The sequence below is a fragment of the Stegostoma tigrinum genome, chromosome 23 (assembly GCF_030684315.1).
Source record: "Stegostoma tigrinum isolate sSteTig4 chromosome 23, sSteTig4.hap1, whole genome shotgun sequence".
NCBI classification, from domain to species: domain Eukaryota; kingdom Metazoa; phylum Chordata; class Chondrichthyes; order Orectolobiformes; family Stegostomatidae; genus Stegostoma; species Stegostoma tigrinum.
Window position 1 is genome coordinate 16284006 of NC_081376.1, and position 22179 is coordinate 16306184.

At 39.2% G+C, this 22179-nt stretch overlaps 1 protein-coding gene across 5 annotated transcripts in view; it reads left to right on the forward strand.

The window, feature by feature from the left end:
- Positions 1 to 22179, forward strand: part of lmf1 (lipase maturation factor 1) — a 584074-nt gene that overhangs the window by 516459 nt on the left and 45436 nt on the right. For all 5 annotated transcript variants that reach the window (XM_048551891.2, XM_059653929.1, XM_048551894.2 and 2 more), the window contains 2 exons: positions 5417 to 5570; positions 10271 to 10454. In XM_048551891.2, coding sequence (XP_048407848.2) covers positions 5417 to 5570; positions 10271 to 10454 — 338 coding nt within the window. The remainder of the gene's footprint in view (positions 1 to 5416; positions 5571 to 10270; positions 10455 to 22179) is intronic.

Sequence of the window (22179 nt, forward strand, 5' to 3'; positions counted from 1 at the left end):
ACACCTGCCATTCATCTTATCTATAGCCCTCATGGTTTCATAAACATCTATAAGGCCACCCCTCAACCTCCTATGCTCTAGTGAAGCATGTACCAGCCACACCCTATAAACTCAAAGCCTCCATTCCTGCCAACACCCTAGAAAATCTCTTCTGAACCTTCGCCAGCTTAACAATATCCTTCCTATAACATAGTAAAGCAGGTTGATTATCAGCCAGTAAATCCTATCATTATACCTGATTGTAGGAGTAGGAAAGCTTCCGGATCAGCTACCCTGAAGAGGTCAGTGACAAAATTCTACAACATTTCACCCATAAATGTAGACTAATCCTATGGAGGTCTGTTGTCCAACTCTCAGAAGTGAGAACATAAAAAAAGACAGGCAGACAGTCTCACTTCTTTCATTTGTGCCTTCCTTGAAAAGAGAATGCAAAATTGTCTTCGCTAGCTGCTATTTACCTATGTGTTACACAGACGAGGAAAGCAAAGAATACTTGAAAGGCATTGAAAGTATTTGGATAAATAACAGAGAGAGTTATTATTTTTCTTCATCCATCTGGAAGAGTTGATGCTTCCAGAGATGCAGTTACCAGTGGCATGAAGTACATTCCAGTAACTCAACCATTCTTCATGTCAGAAGCAAGTTACAAGGAGTTGACTAGTTATGCACACAATGAACACACATGTTTGCCTGTCCTTTCTGCTCTTTCTCTTACTTATTCATTCACATGGACGTTATAAGGTAGTGAGCATTCTGTATCTATCGTGACTGCTTTTCCACTTTCTAGCCCAGCTTTGTTAAATCAAAAATGCATTGTTCTTGCTGTCACCCCAATGAGATCAGATGGATTACACTGTAAAGTTTAGGCTTTCCACTAATTGTTCACCAAGTTGTCTTCCAGTTTGATTTACTCCTTTCGGGGCAAAAAAAAGCCTGCTACATGTTAAGGAGTAATAACCATACTATAACGTCACCACATTTTCTTACATGTTGTTGCATGATTGTTTTTGAAATTGTAATTGCTCACGTGTGTCGCAGTATATGTGCAATTAAAACAGTGTGTTAACACCTGTGTCATTAAGCAGTACACTTTAAATGGATGTTTTTAACTCAGTGAGTACTCTATGCTAGTCTCATAATTGAACTCTTGGCTCCGTGCTGTCACTTTGGCTCATTATTTTGTTGTAATGACCAATATATCAAGAACGTGCATTTAATAAATACTTATTTTATGACAATTATGCTTTGGGAAAAGTTAATTTACCAGACCCCAAATGTTAATGTAATTGGATTGAAATGAAATGAAAGCCAGGTTTGCTTCAGGTTACAATGAGTAATTACTGTTGAATTTTATAGTTACTAAAATTCCAATTTGTAAAGAATGCAGTTTTGATTTGATTAGGACTTTGAAAAAATCGAGAAGCTGTATCAGAGGTGGTGTTTTCTCCCACTCCTCCTGGTGCCTTCACATTTTGTAATGTATGAATGTGGACAGTGGGCTATTTGGTTGTGAGGTCAGAGTGATAGGAGAAAATCTACAAGAGTGTTTATCTGCTGTACTGTAGATAATGTAACAATATCTTTATGATTGTTGCATAAAATCCACAGCAGCTAAATTTAAAGCAGCCACCGACGCAAAATGCACCCAAAATGAATTGCTGTATTTTCTGTCTTAGTTACAGAAGGATACAGGGTCAAATTAAGTCTAAAAATTGTGGGTGAGACCAGAACTGTGGGTTATTAGTGTCAGGAATTCACCACTATTCTAATAGGGAATTCAGGGGAAATCGTTTATTTTTAATCAAGGGAGTAGTTAGAATGGTGAGCTGGAACTTCTTGAGAATAGCATGGATACCTTTAAGTGGAAGGTAGATAAGCAAGACAAACAAACAGAAGGATATGTTGATGAGATTAAATGAGGAGAAATAGTTTGACGTTTATGTGAAGCCATGATGGAACTGTTGGACTGAGTTGCTTAGTGCTGTGTTGTTAATAATCAAGAAACAGGAAACCAGCTCGACAAGCCAACCAACCTCAACACCCACAACCTGAGCTACAAATCTACTCCAAAACCTTGTTAATAATCTATCGTACCCTGCTAGATGTTTCTGAACGTAGAAGGCCTTTGACTGCTTGGAAGCACATGGATGAGGGTGTTTAGAAAATGGTTTTATTATGTAGACAAAGTCAGAATACTGACCCAGGAATAATTACAGTGTGCTATATTTGCAAGTTGGTTGTTGAAAGACTTTACTGTTACTGTGGCTGTACTCATCTAGAACGTAATGCGCATTGGTTGTTGAAAGGCTTAGGGGAATTTTTAAGGTGATGAGGCTTGTACAATACTGCTTCTTCCCAGTGGTTGAGGTTGAGGTTGAGGTTGCAGGGGCAGGGAATTGCTGTCAAAATGACTTTCGTCTGTTGCAGTGTGTACTGTAGCCGTGGTGAGCTCCTGATCAAGAGAGTGGATTTTATTGATGCCGGTGCCAGCTGAATGAACAGGATGGTAGCAAACCTCTTCACTATTACTGTGGCTGTACTCATCTAGAACATAATGCGCATTCTTCAACGCTTTTGAACTTCACCTTTTACATGGTAGATGGGCCTTGAGGGATGAGAATGTAAGCTACTTTCTACAGAGTATTCTTCAGATTTCTATTGTTATAGTTAGTGTGTTCCACTTAAACGTTTGGTCTGTGATGACTCTCACAAATTTGCTAGATAATGATGGTGTCATTGAAGATGATGAAGACCCAATTGATTTTTTCTTGTTCGTGATGATAATTTCCAGACCTTTAAGTTCCCAAGAATTGTTGACCAAACCCAAACTGCTATTCATTTCTTGCTATAGACTTTAGAGCAGAGTTATGAATGAGAATAAACAATAGAGTCATCAGAAAAAATTTGCACTCTTGACTTTATGACAGAGAAAAGGTTACTGATGAAGCTGCTGAAGATAATTGAATTGAGGAAACTGCAGCAAGGAACTTGAGATCTCTGGGCTAGCACAGTAAACGAAAAATGGCATCTTTGTGAATTGGGTTACAGCTCAAAATAGTGAATCCAAATTAGTATGCTTAAGGCCAAAGAACAAAATTAGGATTGATCAAAAATCATTTCCCCTCAGTATGGTGTTGTGTCAAACCCAGGAACCCAGAGGGTCAACCTGATCTACTTTGCCTAAGCTTGCTCGAACCTTCTACAAAATGGAAAGAAAGAATAATCCTTAAAATGAAGTAACACTGAAGACCATAATAAAGGGGAAGGAACTGTTTTGAGGAGGGTTGAATGGAAATGAATGCGACTTTTGCATTTATGCTGTCCTCAGGATATTCCGAAGTCCATTATGTAAAATAAAGTACCGTAAAGTGAAGTTAATGTTATAATGTGGGATAAACAGGAGCCAATGTGTATATGGCAAGATCCCACAAATGGCAGTCAGATACTTGATTAGGTATTCTGCTGACATGGTATTGGCCGAGTGATAAGAATTGGTCAGGACACAGCAAGGACTCGCCTGCTCCTCATCAAATGATGCCATGGGAAGGGAAGACAGGATCTTGGTCCAATGTCTCATCCAGAAAGGTAGAATTACCAATAGTGCAGCATCCTTTGGTACTGCTTTGGGCGTTGGCTTAGATTTTATGCTGAAACCGCTGACCTTCTTACTCAGGATACGAATGTGCTCTTCACTGAGTGACAACTAGCAACTATTTAGACCTTACTGTTAAGAACTATTAATGGATTTAACTTGATCAGCAGTGGCATTTCCCCAGTACATCAGAAATGTAATTTCACCTGAGAGCTCAGCAATAAATTTTTCCATGGTACCATAAAATCTTTGGAAAAGTTTGCCCAAGTAAACAACCATCCCCAGTAATAGGAAGTGGTAAAATGAGTAAAAAAAAGGAGAGCCTAGTTGACCATGTCAATTTAATTGCATCTTTAGACTGATTAGAATATTATTATCTCTGATCTTCATACCAAGATGCATTGCCAAAGCCTGTGAGATAACAACTGCAGCCTAAGACTTTTCAAAACAATGTCATGTTCCCTTAAACTCCTGCAAGTTGGCATTTATTTTGAACTTTATGCACTTAATTGAGTCACAGTTTTTAAATGGAAAACATTTAACCTTCTTTCAGTATTATTTCACACATTCCTTGGGTTGGGAATGATTGGGTCAACGAGGCGGGGGGAAGGGATTTCCTTTCCCTCAAATGCACCTTATTAGTAATTGATGAACCCAATGCGGGAACCATAGGTTCTCACTGCTCACGACACAACAGTTTTTCAGAGCCAGTCAGCTGCTACTGCCATTCTTCTGTTCTCCTTTACCAACACAAGCTATAGTCCAAGTCGAAACATATGACCCAGCATACAGGACAGTGATTCATTCCAGCATTTATCTGTCTGACTTGTTCATTATTTCCATGTCTCAACATCAAATTGGAATCGTATAATAACTCCTTTCATTTATATAGTGCCTTTAACAAAGTATAAAGTGACAAGACATTTCATTTGAGCAATTATCAACAGAATCAGATGCGTCAAGGACATAGGACTTAAGGAGCCTCTTATAGGATGAGAACACAGATTCCAAGAAGCAATTTCACTGATATTAGGATGTCTGTTAGATGCTTGTGGGCCATATTCCTGTTGGCTACGAATAGTTCTTATGTTCTCTGTAAGTAATAGTGCTTGAAATGCATTGGAAAGTTTACCCGGCTGTTACATTTTCAGTCATTCTTTGGTGTTACTAGCAGGTAATAAAAAAATTATAAAGTTGTTGGCTTTCTTTTGTTCTTCCCCTCATTACGAGAGAGGGCTTTACTTTTGAACTGAAAGAGTTCTATACTCTTGGATGAAATATGTAAATGAATCCATGTCTGCCACTCAACAGGGGAGTTCTGCCCAGTGCCCCAGACTCAATCAGCATCACAGAAACAGAATGACTCATCCTTACCTCAGACCTGCTTGTGGGGTCTTCTGCTTGTCTACAAAAATCTGCTGTTGTGCTTGATCCATTACTACATTTAAAAGAATAAATCATTAGCTGTGAAGCACTTTAGTCTTTTTTCCCTTTACTCTTTCTTTTCATTTTCTCAATGGAATGATTGACTTTGACATACATGATGTCATGTATTTGAGAAGCAAAGATGATGTGGACTTCGCACCAGTGGGTTTTCCCTATTTTATGCCTCAGTGTTTTGGGGACTAGTTGATATAGATTGATTTCTACAATGCTTAATCAATAACTCACTATAATCATGTCGTGCAACTGCTAGATAGGAAAAGGTATTGAATTGTACCTTACTCTTTCTTTTGTTTAGCAATTCCAATTTCCTAATCTGAAATAATATTTGTGACCCACAATAAAGTACTAAAATGATTTTGTGTATGTCTATTTCTTCAGGTATCTTTATTCGACAAGTGCTGAATGTGTCCTTTGGGGTTCTTATTGCCTACCTCAGTCTACCAGTGGTTATAAACCTGCTCAGCTCAAAACAAATGATGAACACTTCCTTTAATCCGCTTCGAATTGTCAACACTTACGGAGCCTTTGGAAGGTACGAAGCAAGAGTAATTGCCTTATCTTCAAATATTCCAATCTTACAGGGGCATTATTTTGTCGTGAGTCGGGATTTAAGTTATACCCTCATTGCTGATTGTGTGAGACACCTTGAATTATAATAAATGAAGTCAAAGTTGATTGAATTTTTATCGTGGCTTGCTGACTACTGGTTTATCCCGGTTTGCTGACTACTGGTTTGTCCTGCAAATGGATACATATTTTAAAAATGCTCTTTATTTATTCTGTCTGGAATTCTTTACAGAATAATGGCCTTGTCTAGCTGACTGAGAAGTCAGGGTGAATCCACCTCTATGTGATTGGGTGTTCCACAGCTATTTTAAGGCCATCAGACCATTTGATGGCTCGAGGTGGGACTGTCTGCCAGTCTTGCAAATGGCCAGCAGCTTTCCAGCCCTACCAAGTTGCTGGGACTGTAGTCAGTCACTGAAGAAGAGATAGAGGAGACCTGGGCTTGAAGGTAAAACCCAGGATTTTGCTGGGGACAGGATGCCATGCCCAACAGGGCAGACTGAACAGTGCCAGGTTCATTGTGGCTCGAGGGAAGCAGGGTGCCTGACTAGTTGGAACGCTTCCATTTATACTGTAAAAAACACACTGCCTTTGACTTGCCATTGATCGGCCCACAGGCAAGTAGGCCCCAATACCTTCTGAGTCACAGGTAAACCCCCAATGGGGATGAATAGACGACTGGTTTGGTGCTGCTGCCATGGCAGTCAAATTCATGCCCTGTCTTCGTGCCAACCCAGGGAACCGTACACTTCCAGATTATTTCACCTAACTTACCTCTCATCCTATCAATAGATATGCCTGCACATTGTATCATAATTGGCTTCAGGAGCCAATTGAGTACCCAGGCCAGTGAAGCTGCAGCTGTGGTCTTTAATGCAGAGAAAGTTAAGAATGGAATTGTTTAAAATCATGAATGATTTTGATAAAGCAGCTGCTTCCAGGGAAGAATCATCAGCTGGTTTCTTAGCGAGGCCCAGTCCCATGCCTTAAGGAAAATGCAATTTTTTTTCTCTTTGTGGAATTATCCAATTCTGTTTTGAAAAATACAATTGGATCAGCCTCCATCAGGCTGTCAGGCTATGGATTTCAGATCCTAATTAGCGATGCTGTAACAAAGTGTTTCCTCACATTGCCTCTGGTTCTTTTGCCAATCATTTTACATTGATGTCCACTGATTCTTGAGCCTTCTGATAACTTCACCGTGTCTACTCAGTCCAGTCCCCTCCTGATTTTGAATATCTGTATCAAATCTCTTTTTCTCTCTGGAGAGGAACTCTAGGGCTGATGACTAGAGGGCGTAGATTTCAGATAATTGGCAAAAAGAAGTAGAGGCAACATGAAACATTCCATGTAAGCAAATTTCATGATCAGAATATACGACATGAAAGGATGAAAGCAGATTCAGTAGTAAGATTTAGTAATAGAATTGAATGAAACAAATTTCAGGACTGTGAGCTAAGAGCAGGGGTGAGTGGGTATAGGATTGCTGTAATTATACATCATGATCAAAGAGTTGTCAAAGAAATATGGGCCAAATAGCCACCTTCTTCATTGTTTTATTACTTGAACTGGGGTTGTCATAAAATTTGATGTGAGAACTTCTTTTGTTATTGCATCAACTTGACACAATGGCTGTTTGACCTGACTAGTAATCTGGTGATGCTCTTTCACTGTAGAACCTTTCAGATCTTCATCCCACTTATTTTAATGGGGTAAAACTGACATAAATGATTCATTCAATTGTGTGGGAAGCGAAGGGGGAATTTGCCCCATTGTGGCACAGAAATATATTTGCTGTTTACATTTACCATCTGCCCTTATGCAGTAAAAGTCAAGTCATTCATCTTCTCAAATCTGTGTAGCAGCCTGTGCAGGTAGGAGAATGCTGTTGTTAGCACTGGGGAAAAATAGTCGTTATTAGACTTAACTGGACTTCCAGATAATATGATGTTTTTATTCATCATGTAATTTTTTTTTAAAAATTACGTCGCTGTGAATTCTACTGTTGTTAGATTTGCAATATGATAATGACTTTGGCACAGGTCAAGAAATTATCTAATGTATTTTTCCTCATTATGTAAAACATGTCAATTTGAAATCTGGAATGCACTATCTAAAAGGACAGTAGATTCAAATTTCATCATTTTCAAAAGACAATTGAACATTTTCATGTCAATGGCAGGATTACAGTTTTATGCGATTAGATTGGAGAGTGCTTGGAAAGAACTGGTGTAGATTTATCAGGTTGAATGATCTCCTTCAGTATTGTATAGTTCTCTGAATGTTTGATTAGCTTATAAAAATACTGGCTAGGACTGCAAGAGTGTTAACCTCTGTAGTTATGTGCAAACTAATCACTGCGAGTCATCATCACATGGTCAGAAGCACTCACTTAGAGGTACAACCAAACTAATTTACCATTGGCACAACCGATCAAAATTGCAGAAGCAATTTGGAGCTTTGGTCAATTCATTGCACAGTGTAAGCTTTGAGTCCAGAAGTGTACAGCAGAGAAACCTTTTTGACCAGTTTTATTATGTTAACTAATGATGCATAATTGATGCATAAGTTCACTAAAATATCACCTTCACAGTAAAAATATACAGTGGAATGAAATTTATGACAGATGTTGAATTTACATAATTCAAATGATGCAAATAACTTGCTCCTTTTAAAAATTTTCCAACAACTGATTTACTAAGTGTTGCTGATTAGTAACACAGATTTAGAACAAACTCCATATTTCATACATTAATGAGGTGAGTCACCTGACTACAGGAGCACTTTGTATGCTGGGAATAACATTAACCTTTTCCAGCCCAGAAAGCTGCAGTCAGTAAAATATTTCAGTGCTTGTTGGCCATGTGCAGTTGGAAACTGGCAGTCTACTTACCTGGCATGACTGGCTGGCACCAGCAAAAAGGGAGTGGCTTGACCCATCTAGAATTTTTATCCAAGGAGAAAAGGGGAATACATAAATACTTCATTTAATTAGGCATGAAGGCGGTTCTTGAGCTATGCAAGATTAGGAAACTTGCGGCATTGTTGTGATGGAAGAAGAAAATATTATTATTGTCTTAGTGCTTAAGGGCATAGTTTTTTGTTTCATTTCGGATGTTTTCTGAAAGTAGTGCCAAGATGTCGGAATGTTTATTTTGCCTACAAACCCATCCCAAGTTGCTTTGGGTCTGGAGTCACATGCAGCCCAGACAAGGTAAGGATGGCAGTTCTCTCCCCTAAAGGACATTAGCGACCCAGAGAGGATTTTCTGAAATTGACAATGGTTTCATGGTCATCCTTAGACTCTCAATTCTGCATTGTTATTGAATTCAAGTTCCACCACCTGCTATGGCGGAATTTGAACCCAACACCCCAGGACATTACCTGGGTTTCTGGAGTAACAGTCCAGCATAATACCACCAGACTGTTCCCTCTCCTAAGCATGCAAGTTTATTTTGAGAAAAAAGGTTTACAACATCAGATGTATTGTTAGCTTAGCCATATCCAAAACAGAAGAAGATAAGTCCCGAATGGCATAGAGGTCAGTAAGAGAAGAGCGCTAGAAATGAACTTTTGAAATGCCAGAGAAGAAGACATTCTACAAGAGTCTCAGAAAGATACATCAACTAAAGATAATAGCATCAAGCGAGTGTAGAGGTTGGTCAAAACTAACCTGACTACAATTGCACTAGCTTAAAAAGGTTTAAAGTGGGGGTAATGATGACTCTCCTCTGTGGCTTGAGTGTTCATGAAGTTGTTGCTGGGGTAAAAGGCTGGCCTATATCACCTGACCTGGTTGGCCAGGCAAAGTAGTATTGGGCCCTCTTGAAATATCGCAACCTAAGCAGTTTTTTTACAAATGAGTGATTTGTGAGGCCAGGTTATTCAATAGTTGAGAGTCAGCAATGTTTGTCTGGGGCTGGAATCATACACAGGCCAGACTGAGTAAGGACAGCAGATTTCCTCCCCTAATATTATGTTAATGAAGCCGATGTTGAGTTTTTAATGACAGTTACCCAGTCCCATATTTCTGTTACTGGGTTTTTCTTTTTAAACAGATTGAGATTCTCACACTCCTATTTTGTGATTGGAATTCACATTCTCTGGTTATTAGGTCATTGTTTGCCAGTCCAGTAACATAGCCACTAGACCATGATATATCCGTGCATTTTAAGCCATTTTCACAGGTAGTGTGGGAGAAAATATCACACAGATAAAATTTATACACCCCTCACTGACACCAGTGGCTTTACTGAATGGTAAGTGGATCTAGAAACGCTGGATGATGTTTTCTCCCCGTCTCTATTTGAGACACTGAGAACAATTGGAAGATTGCCATCACTACTGTGATAGAAATTGCCTACCTAGGCACAAGGATTTGAATTGAACGCCATCCTGTTCTGGGCGACCAGGTGCCCTTTCACAAAGTGATGTAGTTAGCTTTTGATGGACAAACAACTTAAATAATGTAAAAGAAAAACAAATTGATTTCAAAATTTGGGGTCAGGTAAACACATGATGAATAGGATTACATGAAATGGGATGGGAGGAGGCTAATGCAGAGCATTGATCATTTCATAATCATTAGTATTCTGACAATGGAAGTGGAGAAAAAAATTCTTTTGATCATTCAGTGTAATTTTTTTTGTTTCTGTTTACCTATAGTATTACAAAGGAACGGACTGAAGTCATAATTCTGGGAACAGTGAGTCAGGATCCGAATGACCCGAGTGCCTTGTGGGAGGAATACGAGTTCAAATGTAAACCTGGTGATTTGAAGCGGAGACCATGTATTATTACTCCATACCATTACCGCCTTGATTGGCTTATGTGGTTTGCAGCATTCCAGGCAAGTGTTTTGAAGGGAGAGGCTGTTTGAACAGTCATTGCGGGCTGTACAAATAAGCTAGCATATTTATTTTCTGAGATCAAATTAAAACTTTGAGCAGGAAAATCACACTGATAAGAATATATGGGGTTATAAACTGAGAACCAGCATCGTTTTTAAAATTATAGAAAGATGAGTGCAACTTCCATAACATTACTACCAATACCTTTCAGTATGAACGAGGTCAAGTAAAACTACCAAATGTCAACTGGTGGGCCGAATATAACTAAATGTCTTTCGGTCTGTTGAAGTTAGCTTCTACAAGCATTTGGAACAATGAGGCCATCAGTGTGTGGATATGAGCATTATCCAGCTGCTTAATTGGAGAGTTTTTAACTTTAGTAAGTGCAAATTTTTCAAACACTTGATTTTATTTTCTTACTAGATGTGATGTTTGCAATTTTTTATGCTCTATTCCTTGTGGTCTGTCTGCCTTTCTGTTCCATGTCTTTTCTGAAGTCTCTTGTGAGTTGCCTATTTGAATCCAGGACGAGTAATTTCAAAGGCCAAAGAGTTCCATTCGTCTCGCTCACTTTGGTTCTTCACCCAGTGCCAACACTCCAGTCACACTGTCTTGAAAGGAGAAAGTTTCCCAATGCAAAAGGGAACTCAATCATTCCTTCAACTTCATACAACATTCTGTTTCCTTGGCTTTAAAACACAAAATAACTAACTGCATTGTCATCATAAGCCAAAGGTACCGCATGCCCATCAATGTGACTCCACAGTTTTATTTTTTTAAATTCATTTACAGAATGTGGGTGTTGCTGGCTTAGCCAGTCATTTATTGCCCATCTGTTCCCTCAACAGCTTAGAGTCAACCACATTACTGTGGGTCTGGAGTCACAGGTAGACTAGATGAGGCAAAGACAGCAGTTTCCTTCCCTACAGCAAAAGTGAACCAGATGGGTTTTTCTGACAATCAGCAATGGATTCATGGCCATCGTAACACTCCTAATTTCAGATTTTTTAAAAATTGAATTCAAATTCTACCATCTCCCTGGCAGGATTTGAACCCAGGTTCCCCAGAATATAACCTGATCTCTAAATTTAATAATTCAGCGATAATACCACTAAGCTGTCACCACTCCTATGCATTTGAGTGGCATTATGAGAACAGCTCAGAAAGTCACTGCCCACCAAAAATGCAGATCCTCAAGTAATGTTTAATTACCAGAGTTACCCTTGATGTAAGTTTTAAAGGTTGCCTGTTTGACCTAAGAATCTGTAGATCTGTATTGTAGTCCTTCATGGCTTCACCACTCCCTGTCTCTGTAACTTCTTTCTCCAAAATTTTTGCAGTCCTCTAATTCTGGTCTTTTCCCGCACCTGATTTTAATTACTGTACCATTGCTTGCTGTTCCTTCAACTGATGATGCCTACATCTATGAACTTCTCACTCTTCCTCCAAAGGTGGTCCTTAAATTGTATCTCTTGGACAAAGGTTCAGCTGCCTTGGTATTTCTTATGTCTGTTTCATGTGGATCTGTGTGTTCGTTTAAAATGTCTTCCATTCAAATGCAGTTTACAAACCTAAATTGTTTCTGTTAAACATGCTAGCATTATCTTCATTTAAAATTCCCTAAATCTAGTGGCTTATTTCCTTTTTCTTCAGCTGTTTTTTGTGTTTTTCTTATGCCTTCCTTTATCCTGAAGACCTGAGCTAGGCTACCATTGCCAAGGACCACAAGCAGTTCAAACCCAAGTCTCATATGAACAGAAAGAGACCATTCAGCCCCTCAAACCTGCTCCAGTGTTCATTTGGATTGCATGCAATCTGCAGCTCAGTAAATGTTTGAATTTGATTGCATTTATTTCTAAATAGATTGATGGATTCAAAAGCATCAGCATTTGCAAACTAGTTCTAAAATCAAAAATCACAATCAACTGTTCATCTTGTTCAGGAGCAAGTTAGTGAAACATGAACTGCTGCACAAGAGATAATTAGTGACAAGTTCACAAATCAGTATATGTGTTGAGGTTGGCTCGCTGAGCTGGTTTGTTGTTTCGCAGATGTTTCGTTACCAGGATGTGGTAACATCCTCAGTGCAGCCTCCGATGAAGTGTCGGTGTGTTTTCCAGCCTGGTTTTTAAACTCTGGTGTCTGTTGAGTTGGGTTGCCTCACTTCCGGTTTTCCTTCATAGTGGAATGTATATGAGGTCGAGTTCAATGTGTTTATTAATAGCATGCTTTGTGGAGTGCTAGGCTTCTAGGAATTCTTGTGCCTGTCTCTGCCCAGCCTGTCCCAGGATCTTGGTGTTCTCCCAGTTGAAATGGTGGTTCTTATCCATGTGGATTGAGATGAGTGAGTATTGGTCATGTCTTTTTGTAGCCAGATGGTGTTCATGTACTCTTGTTGTGAGTTTCCTTACTATTTATCCAATGTAGTGTTTCTCGCAGTCTCTGCAGGGAATCTTGTAGATGACATTAGTCCTGTTCATGATGAGGAAAGGATCTTTAGTTCGAGTGAGCAGTTGTCATAGGGTTGACGTGGGCTTGTGTGCCACTCTGATGCCCAGCGGTTGCAGGAGTCTTGTGATGAGTTCTGACGTGTTCCTGGTGTCGGGTAGTGTGATGAGTGTGTCAGGGTGTGTAGTATCTTTCTGATGTTGTTCATGCATGTATCGTCTGATCCAGTTCTTTGATATCCATTATCCTTGAAAACCTTGCAGAGGCATTCTTCTTCCTCTTGACATAGTTCCGTGTTGCTGCAGTGTGTTGTTGCCCAGTAAATAGTGTTCGCACGCAGCTTTGTTTGTGTGTGTTGGGATGTTTACTGTTGAAGTTCAGTAGCTGGTCTATGTGTGGGGCTTTTCAGTGTACTTTCGTTTACACAAGCCGGAAATCCCCCCTCACACCCATAGTCTCCCTACCAGGCACACCATCGCACAGATTGGCCAAGGAATTACAAAGGACGCTCAGGCACCTAGTCAACAAGTCACTCCATTCTATCCACTCAGCCCAAGAATTCCTTAACTCCATCAAAGGCATAAAGATAGATGACAAAGAGACTATGATATCATTTGATGTCACTGCCCTATTCACATCAATAGACATACTACTAGCAAGGGAAACAATGTCAACTTTACTGGAAGAAGAGCAAGATTCCAGTGAAACCATCTCCAAGGACAGCATGCTCGAACTACTGGATCTATGCCTCACCACCAACTTCACTTTCAACAGCCAGACATGTGAGCACATCAACGGGATGCCCATGGGATCACCTATCTCTGGACTCATAGCAGAGGCAGTGATGCAAAGACTAGAAAGGACTGCTCTTCCACAAATCCAACCAAAACTATGGATACGTGATGTAGACGACACCTTTTCCATCATTAAATGGACCAAACTAGATGAGACACACAAACTTATAAACAACACCCTCACTGGAATAAAATTCACCAGAGAGGAGGAGAGGACTTCATGATAGACCAGAAGACAAATGGGGAACTGCAAACAAAAATACACTGAGAAACCACACACACAGACCAGGTACTGAATTTCAACAGTAACCATCCCAGCACACACAAACGAAGCTGCATGTGAACACTATTTAAAAGAGAACAACACACTGCAGCAACACAGAACTACACCAAGAGGGAGAAGAATACCACTTCCAGGTTTTCAAAGCTAATGGATATCCAAAAAACTGGGGCAGAAGATGCCTGCACAAACAACATCAGAAAGATACTACACACCCCGACACACTCATCACACTACCCTACATCAGGTACACTTCAGAACTAACCACAAGACTCCTACGACCGCTGGGCATCAGAGTGGCACAGACGCCCTAGAACAACTGCTCACCCGAACTAAAGACCCACTCCCTGCCATGGACAGGACGAATGGCATCTACAAGATCCCCTGCAGAGACTGCGAGAGTCACTACATCGGACAAACAGGAAGGAAACTCACACCAAGGCTACACAAACACCAACCGGCTACAAAAAGACACGTCTAATACTCACCCATTTCAATCCACATGGAGAAGGAGAACCACCATTTCAACTGGGACAGGCTAGGCAGAAACAGACACAGGAATTCCTAGAAGCCTGGCACTCCACGAAGCAAGCCATTAATAAACACTTTGAACTTGACCCTCATATACATTCCACTACGAAGGAAAACCAGAAGTGAGGCAATCCATCTCAACAGATCCCAGAGTTTAAAAACCAGGTGGGGAAACGTGTCAACACTTCATTGGAGCCTGCACTGAGGATGTTACCAAGCATGGTGACAAAATGTCTGCGAAACAAGAAACCAGCTCGGCGAGCCAACCACCCTCAACACCCACAACCCAAGCTACAAATCTACTCCAAAACCTTAGAAGCAGTATATGTATTTCCAGCTATTTCAACTATCCCAGCAAGTGCAATGTTTTGTTGTGTCTATCTGCTCCAATTCAGGTTTAGTAATAACTGCAAAGATTATTGTACTTTATGTAACATTGTAGGGATGTAGAGTACAGTGAGGTAATGACAAAAATCTCATTCTAAAGGGAAATGTATATCATACTTGTCAGTATTTTAAACTTCTGACGCAGTCTTAATGTTCACCTGAGAAGGCTGAAGTACTCTCGTGTACACAGCACGCAACGAATTGCATAATGGTAACTTCATATTTCTTGAAGAAACTGGCCAGACGGAATGTTCTCTCTCGGATTCAGAAGATCCAAAAAATTTAGGCAGGAAGTACATTTTTCATCACTTCTGGATCTGACAGGGCATCTTTCTATACACTTTGCTCAGCACCTGACACTTTATTTCACCAACTGCTTCTGAAAATCTTTTCCAAATGTTTACTGTAACTAACGTCCTATCCTAAAAGAAAAATGTGCTGATTGACAGCCTTGGCATCTGTCAGTGAATGACAACTTCTTACATGTCATTTGTTTTATTATACATCAGACTGGCGGTTTTAAGTGAAGAGAAAGCCAGAAGTTCAAGGCAAGTGTGTTGAAAACATTAACAAAACACAAGTTCAGGCATGAAGTGTACTGTTTATCAGTGAAATGTTCTTTAAAAGAATTTTTTTTTCCTTCTGCACATTTGTCCCTGAATTTAACATAAGTAACATTGTACACTGATGCAAGGATAAATACATCCAGCATTTTTCTTTCATTTTGCTTTATTGTTTCTTTTGAAACTGAGCATAAGCAATTTTTACATGAATTACTGCATGTTACTTTATGTCGTATTGAAAGATTGCTGCAATGCTAAAAATTCCGCTGTTCACACGAGGTGTTAAGTCAGCCTGCCCTCTCAGGTGAATATAAATGATTCAATGGCATTTACTTGTTTAAATAAATTATATAAGTTTGATTTGAAAGAGCTCAGTGAAGTTACCCTACTATCCTCATTAATATTCACCAACCATTAGAGTCATAGAGATATACGACATGGAAACAGATCTCTGGTCCAATTTGTCCATGCTGACCAGATATCTTAAATTAATCTAGTTCCATTTGCCAGCATTTGGTCCTTCCTATTCATATACCCATCCAGATGCCTTTTAAATGTTGTAATTGTACCAGCCTCCACCACTTCCTCTGGCAGCTCATTCCATACACACACCACACTCTGTGTGAAGAAGTTCGCCTTTAGGTCCCTTTTAAATCTTTTCCCTCTCATCTTAAACCAATGCCGTCTAGTTTTGGACTCGCCTACCATAGGGAAGAGACCTTGTCTATTCACCCTATCCATGCCTCTCATGATTTTATAAATCTCTGAGGTCACCCCCTCAGCCTCAGATGTTCCAGGTAAATTAATGCCAGCCTCTCCCTATGGCACAAACCCTCCAAGCCTGGCAACTCCCTTGTAAATCTTTTCTGAATCCTTTCAAGTTTCACAACTTCTTTCCTAAAGTAGGGAGACCAGAATTAAATCCAGAAATCAAAAAGTGGCCTCAGCAAAGTCCTGTAATTATTCTTGTTAAGTAGATTATCTGGTCATTATTATACTGTTGGTTGTGGAGCCTTGTTCTACACAAAATAGCTGTTGTTTTTTCCTGTATTACAACAGTGGGACCACTTCAAACATACTGCATTATCTGTACAATAATTTTGGAAGTCCTGAGATTGTGAAAGGTACATAAATACATGCCTTTCTTTAACAGGTTATTTTGTCATTTATCTCAAGCTATGACCAAGCACACTGTCACTCTTGTCCCACTACATAAATTAAACATACATTTCCCAGTCACCAAGATTGCCAACTGTGTACCTTATTAGCATCTACCAACCAAGTTTCTTAACAAACCTAATTTTATTCCCAAAACAGCTCTATTCAATAAAGATACAACAATCGGTTCACATAGTAATATAGAAGTGTACATATTATGCCTCCAAATATTCCTCAATCTGTACAAAAATACAAGCATAAACTTAAGGAAAAATTAGACTTCTCTGAAAATAACTTTCACAGCAAATGAACTTTGGCCAATGGGTAACTCTTGAAACAAGAAAAGATAAGGCTTAGAATGTTCCAAAGTTTTTGCTGTGATGTTCCAGCAAATGCTGTCAAGTCACTGTCAATGCTCAGTTGTGTCTGGAATCTGTCAGACGTAGCTTGCTCAGGAATTAGATTATTGAGAAGTTTCTCTAATTGTTCTTTCAGAAAAACTAATTAGTTTCACCCTAAATTCAACAAGAAGATTCTTTTAGAAATAGAAGGAATCAGCTGGGCAACCTTTCCTTGCAGATTCTTGCCTCCAACTAACTTCAGGTATCAAAGCACTATCCATCCAATCACTATTCAAAATAGCTTGCAGGGGCTAAAGCAAAGCAAACCACTGTCACCAGTTAGGAGATTTCGGGGAAGCCTCATTTAAAGACCTTTCAACAATCTCATGTAAAGAAACCACACTAGGTACTTTCACAAAACTTGAAATATGCCCATTTTTCCACAGTGCTTCAAAACGTAATCCTCAAAGAAATATTAAAGGTGAAGTGGCTTTGTAACGATTGCTACTCGTAAACTGATAGCAGCATTTAATGATGTAACAATGATCACTTTTGAATAAAAATAATTACCTTGCTGTGAAACATTTGGGGACATGGTGATTGTGAAAGTGTCGAAACGCAGCAAGTTCTTGTGCTCCTAAGATGCTGCTTGGCCTGCTGTGTTCATCCAGCTCCACACTTTGTTATCTCGGATCCTCCAGTATCTGCAGTTCCCATTATCTCTGATCACAAGTTCTTTATTTGCTTTCTTTCTCACAAATGTTTCGCCTCCTTGTTTGTTTCAGTTTTGTTTCTCTTGTATGCAATGTTGTATTGACTTTCTACAAAACAACTTACCCCTGATTATACAGTGCTATCTTCCAAAACAGAAACAGATTTTCAGTGTAATAAACAGAAATAATGTATGCTCGAAATCTGAAGCAGAAATTGCTGGAGAAACTAAGCAGATCTGACAGCATATGTAGAGAGAAAGCAGAGTTAATGTTTCGAGTCCAGTGACCCTCCTTGAGAACATGGAGATTTTCAAAGTATGTAATATTACAATCCCACGCGATACTGCAGTAGCTTCATAATGTTCCAATCCATGTCCATCATTATCCTGTCAAATATCTCAAGTCATTGGTCATGATACTCCCCATTAAACCAAATTTTCAGATCATCACTGGAAAATTCACTATTTATTATTCTTCTCAGGTTGGATTTAACCACTGAAGTCATGTGCTTACAAAAGGAGTTCCAAGACTTTGACACATCGATGGCAAAAGAATAGTGATAAAGTTTCAAGTGACCATGATGTTTGGCTAACAGGGAAGCTTGCAGGTGCTGGTGTTACCATGTGTCAACTACCCTGGTCCTTCTAGGTGGTAGGGGTCACACCTGTATGGATAATGTTGTTAAAAGAGACATGGTGATGTTGAGTTTCTTGAGGTTCTAATTGCACTCATTCAAACAGTAGAAACTATACCATCACGCTGCCAACTTGCTCCTTATAAATGAAAGACAGGCATTGAAGAGTTAGGAGAGGAATTAAAGTGTTCCTCACTGCAGAATTACAAGTCTCTGAAGTGCTGATGTAGCCATACTATTTTTCGGCTGATCTAGTTGAGCTTCTGGTCAATGACAGTCCCGTCACCACTATCTTCCTCTGCCAGCTTCACCCCACCTAGAATGTTGCTATTGGAACTTCAGCAAAGGTAATACAGTTGAACATCAAGGGAGTTTGCTGCATTCTCTTTTGTTGGAGCTGGTTATTTCTTGGAACTTGAGTGATGAGAAATGGTGTTTGCTACCTAATAGTGCAAACCTGAATGTTTTCCAGGTCTTTGCTGCATTCAGGCATGGATTTCTTCAGTAACTGAGGAATTACATATGATGCAATCAAACAAATCACATTGTTGGTTTGGGGATGTGATTCAAACAGCTGATGGTAACTATTTTGTTTACGTATTTCAGGATGATCCACTAAAAAACACAGAGGCCAAGGAGTACTAGATTGCAACAATACAGGACTGTTTGTCAAACGAGTCAACTCCTCCATTGCAGAGATCTCTTCATTCTTAGATTTATCTGTACCTTAAGTTTACTAAATACTTGTGCTGCCTCTCTTAAATCTTCTAAACTTAGGTTGGGCTGTATTTAACATGGACTGTTATTTCAAGCGTTGTGAAACTTTAGTTCAGGTTTATATAGTTGAGAATATAACTTCTGGTATTGGGAACTAAAATTTAACTTTAGAATAATTGAGGCAAATAGAGAAACAATAAGCTTTCTGATGTAAGTGTTTCTCGAACCAGCTTACATTTGTTACATCTAAAAACTAACTTATTTTTGTCCTGCAAGGTCAGAGTTAATGATAATAAAAGCCATGAGCAATGAATGATCCATTTCTAAAGTTACAATGGAGCCAGGGAGTCTGATGACAAAGTCATGAAACGCTAGCAGCATTACAAATAATTTATACAAGTTGCAGTATCAGAGTTGTGTTGAAGGAAAGAGAATTCATGTGCATTCACATTTGGGTCATTCTAAAGTAAGCCATATTGCAGTAGAGATAGTGATTTAATGTGGAACCTTGGTTTGAAGCTTGGAACAAAATGAAGTTGCTGGAAAAGCTGGGCAGGTCTGGCAGCACCTATGAGGTAAAAATCAGAGTTAACATTTCGGGTCCAGTGACCCTTCCTCAGAACACCTTGGTTTGAAGCTTCATTTGTTTAATTTATCTGTGCATACTTGCTGACAGAAGCAAACAAACCAAGTTTGTTTTGTGAGGGAAATGCAGCTGGAAGATATGGTCTATTTTATGGCCAGTAAAAAAAAGGTTTTTTTTGATAGAAAGCAGTCAACTTGAATAGTTTTGAGCTCTTTAAAGAAGTTTGGATTGTTTAACCAAATGATAATGCAAGTGTCCCATTACAGTTTGTACCTAAAGGAATTTATGACATATTAAGGAAAGTTAAAATAAATTCTAAAGGACTGTGGCATACGTTTTTGGATTGGTAATAGGAAAAGTCGATGATCTTTTAAGAGCTTGTAAGGTTTGTGAACTCTTGGGGGAATTAAATGTAGAGCTGCATTTATAAACTTATTCCTGCAAAGCTGTTGCGTTATGTTAGGGATGTTTGATTCATTTAATTCTGCTTTATATATACATTAATGTTTATTTTGTTAAAAAAGCATAAATTCTTGCGACATAATCCTGTCAGTTAATTGTTGGGTGTTTGCACTTTTTTAAGAAAATAAATGGACCTCAACGGGATCATAAAACAACGCATATGTAGGCTGGTAAATGACAACAAACTAGGTTGGAAAATTGATATATTCAACAAGAAACTGGAATTTGTTTCACATATGAATATTATGGAAATGTTATGACTGCTGAAAGCCTGTGTACAAGAGATTTGTAGGATATTGGAATAAATTGCAACAGTGTAGCCTTGAGCCATTTATTTGTAGCAGCTTCCATTTGTTTAAAATTTCATATGCAAGAAGTGTTTTAATTCAGTGTCTTTTTGCGCTCCAGTAGTCCCATATGGCCATTTCCAAGTAACTAAATGAAACAATTTGGAGCTGTTTTCATTCAGTACAGGGTCATTGACACAAATCAGTTTTAACTACTGTGGAGGTGCTAGAATTGTGTGTGAAAATGAATCTTACGTATTATTGTTCTATTTAGTTTGAATTAAAACTCTTCTTGGGCTGTACTTGTGTTTTGGCTAGGTAGATTTGCTTTAAAGCAGTATGTAATTCATTTTGCTTGAGGTGTTCTATTTCATTTGTGGTTCATGGTATAGCTGCTATTCTGTGCCCCTGAGCTTCCATTTATTGTCTGCCCAGGTATGGAATCTCACTGTAGCTGGCATTCATTGTGGTAAAAACTGACAGCACTTCAACTAATTCATTAGCTGTAACATGCTTTGAGGTTATGACAGATATATGTTAATGCAAGTTCTGTATTGTGTTACAAAGGCAAACTACTGTGAAAGTTGAAAAGTATCGCTGGATTCTAGCCATGTGACTGTTCTTGATCTGTTCATTGAGAACTGTCAACGTGACATTTAATTTCTCCACTCACCTTATCCACTGTAACCTGTTGTACTCTGTTCTCTCAGGTATTACCCTAACTTTGTTACTAAACCAGCTGAAAAAGGTGGTGTTGTTATCATCTGATGTACTGGCCTCAACCTTGCAGACACAAAGCAGCAACTCTCGGACACTTTTTCCTACCTCCATCTGGATCATGACCCATCACTGAACTTCAAGCTGTTATTTCTGGGACTGTCACTGACCACATCTCATCTGGAGATCTTCCTTCCACAGCTTTCTACATTACAGTTCCTTATCCTCATGTATCCCATGTCTGCTTTTTTCCTAAAATCTGGAAACTGAATTGTACTGACAGACGTGTTGTTTCGCCCTGTTCTAGCCTACAGAGCTTATTTTTTCCTATCATAACTCTGTTTCTCCTTCTCATGTCCAGTTTCTTCCTACCTATATTTGTGATTCTCCTGGCATGCTATATTATTTTAGTAATTTTCAGTTTCCTGGCATTACCAACCACTTTATGACTGTGGACAGACAATCTCGCCATCATCTATTACAATGGCCTAAGAACTGTCCATGTCTTCCATGTATGGAGACCTAAACAGTCGCAGTCCATTAATTCCACTTGGCTGAGCTTATTCTTTTGTTGAACAATTTCACCCTCAAGTTATGTCACTCCATCCAAATAAATGGTGTGGCTATGGCCACTCGGATGGGCTGTAGATATGTCTGTATCTTTGTGTACTATGTGAAACATTCCTTATTCTAGGCCTGCTTAGATCCCCCTCCCACTAGTGTTTATCCAGTACATCAATGACGGTATTGGTGCAACTTCTGGCTCTCTTCCAGAATCTGAAAATTCATCAAAGTTGCTTACAATTTCTCTCATTTTCGCAGATTAATCTCAGACTTCTCCTTTTTTTTGCAAACTCAATGACTTCCACAACTACTTCAACTATATTTACTGTTTCATGTCGGCTTCCATTCCATGTGTGCGGTTTCTCTGTTTCTTTCCTGTCTATTCCAATGATGCTACCTTCCACTGCAGTGCTTTTGACATGTCTACCTTTTACTCAACTGACGATTTCTCCCCCACTTCATGATTTACATGAGCTTCAACCATGTCTGACTCATTTCCCTCACTTATTCCCATATCCTTCCCATTCTGACCAAAACCATGA